The sequence below is a fragment of the Pelobates fuscus genome, chromosome 1 (assembly GCF_036172605.1).
Source record: "Pelobates fuscus isolate aPelFus1 chromosome 1, aPelFus1.pri, whole genome shotgun sequence".
Lineage (NCBI taxonomy): Eukaryota > Metazoa > Chordata > Amphibia > Anura > Pelobatidae > Pelobates > Pelobates fuscus.
In genome coordinates, this window is record NC_086317.1 from 396514412 (window position 1) to 396521109 (window position 6698).

The 6698-nt window shown below is 44.4% G+C and overlaps 1 protein-coding gene across 3 annotated transcripts in view; it reads right to left on the bottom strand.

Moving 5' to 3' along the window:
- Positions 1–6343, bottom strand: part of R3HDM2 (R3H domain containing 2) — a 76337-nt gene extending 69994 nt beyond the window's left edge. For 2 of the 3 annotated variants that reach the window (XM_063427392.1, XM_063427387.1), the window contains exon 1: positions 6306–6343. In XM_063427392.1, coding sequence (XP_063283462.1) covers positions 6306–6324 — 19 coding nt within the window. In that variant the 5' untranslated portion in view covers positions 6325–6343. The remainder of the gene's footprint in view (positions 1–6305) is intronic. The other variant, XM_063427400.1, reaches the window with a different exon arrangement.
- Positions 6344–6698: the final 355 nt, after the last annotated feature.

Below are 6698 nucleotides of genomic sequence, written 5' to 3' on the forward strand. Positions count from 1 at the left end.
TCCCATGCCTCACCCTTCTGTCAGTCCCTACATTGGCTTCCTATAAAATATAGAGCTCAATTTAAAATTCTGGTTCTTGCTTTCAAATCTCTACATAATGCTGCTCCCACCTATCTATCCTCCCTTATACACAAGTATGTCCCGTCTAGGCCCTTACGATCTGCTGAAGACTTACGTCTATCTTCTGTCTGTACTCCCACCTCTGATGCTCGCCTTCAAGACTTCTCAAGCACTGCACCGTTCCTGTGGAACTCGCTTCCCTCCTCCGTTAGATGCTCACCTAGTCTCCACTCCTTCAAAAAATCGTTAAAAACCCACTTCTTCATAAAAGCGTATCAATTAAACTGTTAATAGCTCCCAACAGATTCCTCTTCTGCAACTGTCACTATTCTAATACTATCCTTACCTTTTGTGTCATTTTACCCCACTCCCTCTAGCATGTAAGCTCATTGAGCAGGGCCCTCAACCCCTCTGTTCCTGTGTGTCCAACTTGTCTGGTTACAACTACATGTCTGTTCGCCCACCCATTGTAAAGCGCTGCGGAATTTGACGGCGCTCTATAAATATCATCATAATAATAAGGAAACTAAGGATATTACTCCCGAGCAAGCACTTTATTCTATATTTGATCTGAGTAAGATCCTTTTTATTGCACTCTTTTTACTGACATTTGGATCGTTTACTTTTTTTATGTTGTGATTTTCACTGCTCATTATATTGTGATATAAGAATTGGCACAGTCCTTACTTGTATTTGGAAAAGATTGGATCTGCAGGCAGAGTTCTGCTCCCTCACACTCCTTCTACAATGCCCCGCGGGCAGCTCTATGTTGCCTTAGCCAGCTGCCCCATGCTCCTCACGCCGGCCGCCTCCCTCCATGCTGCTCACTGCTCCAATATTCCCTGCAGAGCTGGCAAATCCCAGGCGCCAGGACGAAATTTCTAGTCGCCGTGGCGACCTGGGATTTGTCGAGCCCTGAGGTACGGAAACACAAGGTAGCAGCAAAAGTGAGGGCACATAACAAAACGTTAAGACACACACACAAAAAAAAAAAAACAGTCCAATGGTTCAGATTAATCTCTTATGAAAGGATGATAGAGGCCTTACATTTCATCAACACAAAACATATTGTTACTAAATGTCTAGATAAAATTAGATTTTTTTTTTTTTTATATTCTTTATTTTGTTGTGCATAGGAGATTACAACATTGCTTGTATAGCCACAACAGCTCTAACAAGCGCGGTGGTCATAGAGTGATAAACGTATTTGTGGCACAAAAATAACTTGCACATTTTTTGGTTAATTAGACGTTTCATAGTATTGCTAACAAGTTTAGCGTGAGAATAGTGAAAGTAGAGAGACATAAGCTTAATATCGAGTAGAAATTTTAGCAAGTATGTGCCATGAGGAACAGTGCACTTTTTAAGCAAGTGTGATAGAGTAGTATCTTACCGGCACATTTTTAATAAGGACGGGTGGTCCAGAATATAGGTATACAATGCTAGGTAAGAATTCTGGCTAGTGCGGTTAAGCTTTGTAGCAGTAGTATGGGTAAACAAGCTAGTCAAACATTTAGTCTCGCGTACAGTGTTGACAATAGTAATCAACAGTTGCTAGTGTAAGCTGCTTAGAGACATTTAGAAGCATACGTTTCAACAATTTAGACAGATTCAAATAATCTAGTATACATTCGTGAGAGTTCAAATGGGGCACAGAGGGCTGTGTGACAGAGGGTACTATGCCTGGCTTTGAGTCTTAGTCCCTCTGGGGGTCAGCCGATGCCTTGTTGGGGCTGTGGTAATCGGTGCAGCTGGTGTGATCCCCTTGGTGTGAAGGAGCTGACATCCCCTGGGCTATGCAGAGTTGCTGAGGGCACTGAGTGTAGCTCCAACCAAGCTGTGTGTCGGGTAAGGTTTGCCTGTCTTGGGCTGGGGTAGCTCTGCATGTACCTTCCTGTCGCAGTCACCTCCCCTTCGCTTGCCTTGTCTGTGGAGGTCTTGTGCTCAGCTTCGGTGGTCTCCTCCGTTTCACTGCCTTGCATGGGGGGTGAGAGTACTTGACCCTCCACCGCCGTCCAGCTTCCGTTTTTTTGGGCCTTGTGACTTGACTCTGCCCCCTCCGATTCGGGTTAGCGTCACCCTTGTGAGACATCTGTTGTTGGGGTTGCGCTGCTGTTTTTCCCCGTCTGGCCTCCTGTGAGGTGTGCTGTGGTGGAGTCTGGAGTGGTTCTTCAGACTCTGAGGCTCTCATGCGGGCTTCCAGGGACTCCAAGAAAATGGCGAAGATGCTGTTCAGCCTCATTTCCGTTTCCCGCCATGCGTCGGAGGTGTGGGAGGCTTCCGACATATTAAAGACCGCCGGGTCGGTTGGTTTGGGGCTCCACGGAGCTGGTACTGGCCCATTGCTTTGCCAGGGAGTCGGTTGGGGGTAGACCGGGATAACCCCCACCGGTCCAGAGGGGGGGGGGGGGGGAACGAGGGCATGCAGACAGATTCCCGGCGTGGCATTGCAGCTGGGGAGCGGCCGTCTCCCCTGCGCCTGCCATGCTTGTAGGCCTCATTGTGAGTTGTGCTCGGTTCATCGCTGGAGAGGTATCTTTCTCTTCCCCTCTGTGTCTACTCTCGAGTGGTAGCTTTAAATTCACGATTAAGTGCCTGTGGGTCTGTGAAATTTAGCGTTAAGTGCCGAGTTAAGCAGGAGCTGCTGTGGTGAGCGTCCTTACAGCTCTGCGGTCAGGCCCCGCCCCCTAGATTTTTTTGTGTGGCACAGGCACAGCAATGTGAAAGTATGGGGATTGCAGTTTGTGTGTGTGTGTGTGTATAGTCATGAATTCCTGCACTATCAATAGTGACCTCTGTCAAAATGTCATCATGAAATGCAAAGTTGACCGTTGTGAGTCTACAGATGCCCATAGAGCCCACAGCAGAGATTTAGAAACAAATTTTAGGAAACTTACACCTAACCTGCATAACTGATAGAGATTGTGACCCCACAGTCAGGGCAAATTTGATTTAAACCCCTTGTCAGTAAGACTAAGTAATGATTTTTAAATGTATAGACTCATTCTTGCTTATTGCTAAAATATTAATATGTGCACCCAGATGAAGATTTATTTAGAATGATAACTTAAAATATATAATAATTGCCGGAGCTCCCGAAATCTGAGTGGCAAAAGCACCAAACGCCCTGGAACTATTATGGGGTAAGACCAAGTGTGTGGCCGGTCAGAACTTTACCAGAGTGGCGTATCCCCTGTACTGCATGGATCTGGGCACTATTTGGACAACTTGGGCGCACAGATCAGGGCTATTGGGGGATGTGGGACATGTGTTGTAATTGTATGTTTTTATTATGTTTTTGGGTACTTTTATGTTTTGTGTTGGGCTCTCTGTTCCTGGGAGATAATTAGCTTACCGGTCTTTAACTATTATCTTCCAGGCCCAGAGATTCCTGGGGTTGTATTGCATGGTTTGGAGATCTCTTGTTGGGGTCTGTGCATAAGAGGCACTGTGTCATCTAGTTACTGGGAGGGAAAAGGGCTAATCACTGCTCAGCACCTTGGTTCAGCTCATGGAGGATTCAGCGGGAAAAATCCTTTGTTGTCCAGTGCCTGGGAGGGAATAGAGCTTGTCCCCCTATCCTGTTCCAGGACGGAGATGCTCCAGATGCTCCAGGAGGACCCAAGTCAAGCCAAAGCGTCAGGGGCCAAAACACTGAGGTATTCCCCAGTTCCAGCAAGGAAGCGATTCTTGGTGGAGCTACGTTAACACCCCACTTGCTCTTCTACGCTATCCGTGTAAGTGAATGGTTAATATATCTTGAATGCACCATCTCAAAGGGATCCTAATGGCTGCTCCCTTTGCTGTGACTGTAAAAAGAGGGGTGAGGAAAACTATTGGGTTATACTACTACTCACTAGTAAATAAAATAATAAAGCTTTAGTCAGGTGATGAAAAATGTTTATGGAATATAGAAGTCAAAAGAAAGTCCTGTCATTTTAGGAGGAATTTAAGAAGTCCAGTCTGATTTATACACAGAATAGTACAATTTTAGTAGTTAAAGCACCCTGATTTCTGGGGCTTGCTGAATTATTAAGCGACGGGTTAATAATGTGTCCTACTAGTTATCCCCTTAAAAGATACACTTTTTATGAGAATAGCAGAGTGAAATAACTATTCAGTCTAGAAGCGTTTTATATTTCTGAGAGAGAGAGAGGGGAGAGAGAGAGGGGAGAGAGAGAGGGGAGAGAGAGAGGGGAGAGAGAGAGGGGAGAGAGAGAGGGGAGAGAGAGGAGAGGGGGGAGAGAGGAGAGAGAGGGAGAGAGAGAGGGGAGAGAGAGAGGGGAGAGAGAGAGGGGAGAGAGAGAGGGGAGAGAGGAGAGAGGAGAGAGGAGAGAGGAGAGAGAGAGAGAGAGGGGGGAGAGAGAGAGAGAGAGGGGAGAGAGAGAGAGGGGGAGAGAGAGAGAGGGGGGAGAGAGAGAGAGAGGGGAGAGAGAGAGAGGGGAGAGAGAGAGAGGGGAGAGAGAGAGAGGGGAGAGAGAGAGAGGGGAGAGAGAGAGAGAGGAGAGAGGGAGAGAGAGAGAGAGGAGAGAGAGAGAGAGAGAGAGAGAGAGAGAGAGAGAGAGAGAGGAGAGAGAGAGAGAGAGAGAGAGAGAGAGAGAGAGAGAGAGAGAGCGATCTTGCCTTTCCTACCCGGCTACTTAACAAGAGGTGGCTGCGCTGCTCCTTTCTTTCCTCTCGCCCGCTTAAACCTGTCCCATCTCACCTTATCAGATCTCTCTCCCTTGTCTTAGTGCCTTCCTTAACACACATCTTCAACTGCTCTCCCTCTTCTGAAGTTATAACATATAAAAACACTTTACTAGGCATTAAAAAAGTCCAATTTCCATGAAGACAAATAATCTCCAACTTCCCATGGAAATTGGACTTTTTTAATGCCTAGTAAAGTGTTTTTATATGTTATATAGTTTTATGTAATAAAGTATTTATAATATTTTTTAAACACTACTGGCATTGTTCCTGCTACTTTTATTAGAACAAAGAAGGTTTGTGGTCCTTAACCACATATGCTCCTGATCAGAGCCGATTTGGAAGGCTCTGGGTTTGTAAGTACCCATTTTATTTTATCCTTTTGAAAACTTTTATCTAAGGTACTGCACCATATACCTCTCCTGATTTTAGAGACCAAGGAAGAGGAAGAATTCCCACCAAAAGAAGGGATTAGGATCGCCTTTACGGATCCTACAGGCTATTTTATTGAGCTATATCGATTAGCTCTCGAAAGTGTGAGTGGGAAATCTATATATTTTATATACTCTTTTTTATATATCACAGGATACACTATTTTGCTTTATTTGTGTTTTATTTTAAGGTACTATATGACACTTATGGACCTATCTGTATGAATTTAAGGTATTATCCTTGCATTTTTATACCTCACATTGTTTAAAATATCAGCGCTTCACTTCACGTTTCACTTTTTCCACTATGGTACAAAGGAGCTTGTCCATGATCTAGTAATTTCCCACATGGATTACTGTAACCCTCTCCTATTGGTCTTCCCCTTAAAAACCGTATTGCCCTGCTACAGTTTGTAATGAATGCTGCCGCCAGACTGATTTTCCTCTCTAGTATGTCCTCTCACACCTCTCCCCTCTGTCAGTCCTTACATTGGCTTCCTGTATCCTATAGGAGTCAATTTAAAGTACTAACCCACACCTACAAAGCATTGAACAATTCTAGCCCCTCACATCTCTTCACAGATCCATAGGTATGCCCCTTCTCAGTCTCTCCACTCTGCCCATGAACTTCTCCTGTCCAATGCTCGCACCCATACGGCCAACTCAACGCAGGACTTCTCGGAGGCAGCTCCCTTCATATGGAATAGCCTGCCTACCGCCATCATACTCTCCCCTGCCACTCTTCAATCGTTTAAAAAGTGCCTCAAAACCCATCTCTTTAAGAAAGCTTATGGCCTCCCAGAGTAACCTCTAAGTTTGTTTGAGCAGGGTCCTCTTCAACCTATCATTACAGTAAGATTTCTTGTAATTGTCCCATTTATAGTTAAATCCCCCTCTTATAATATTGTAAAGCGCTACGGAATCTGTTGGCGCTATATAAATGGCAATAATAATTAGTGACACCGGCATTTAACCATTTAATCACCAGGTGGGTTGTGGGGGTAGACAACAGCTTTAGGGCATAGGGATACTATAGTGTTGGCAATACAGTTTCTAATTAGAAGAAGGAAAAAAATTGCATAAAATTAGTTTTCCTGAGGTTGTAAAATATCACACAAAAGCTACCTTTTGTCAAGCTTGTCATTTCCCTCAGCTGTTACCAGTGATGGCTGTAGGGGAGTAAAAAAGCGATTTTAAAAATGTCCTACATGGACAAACATACATAAACACAAAAGTATAGACACACAAAAAAAAAACAGCTTTCTGAAAATGCGTTACAAAACATCTGCATTTAATCTCTCCCATTGACAAAGTCTGTAGCTCCATATATTGCAAGACAACGAAACCAGGGTTCCAAATTTTCATTTTCCACTAGCCTTTGCAGAGTGAAAATTTAGTCGTGGCAAGTAGAAATTCACAGATCGCAAGAAGCACAGGACTTCAAATTTTCATATGAGACTATTATCCCATGCAAGCAAATATACATAATATACATGCATATTGCAAAAGATTGCAAGA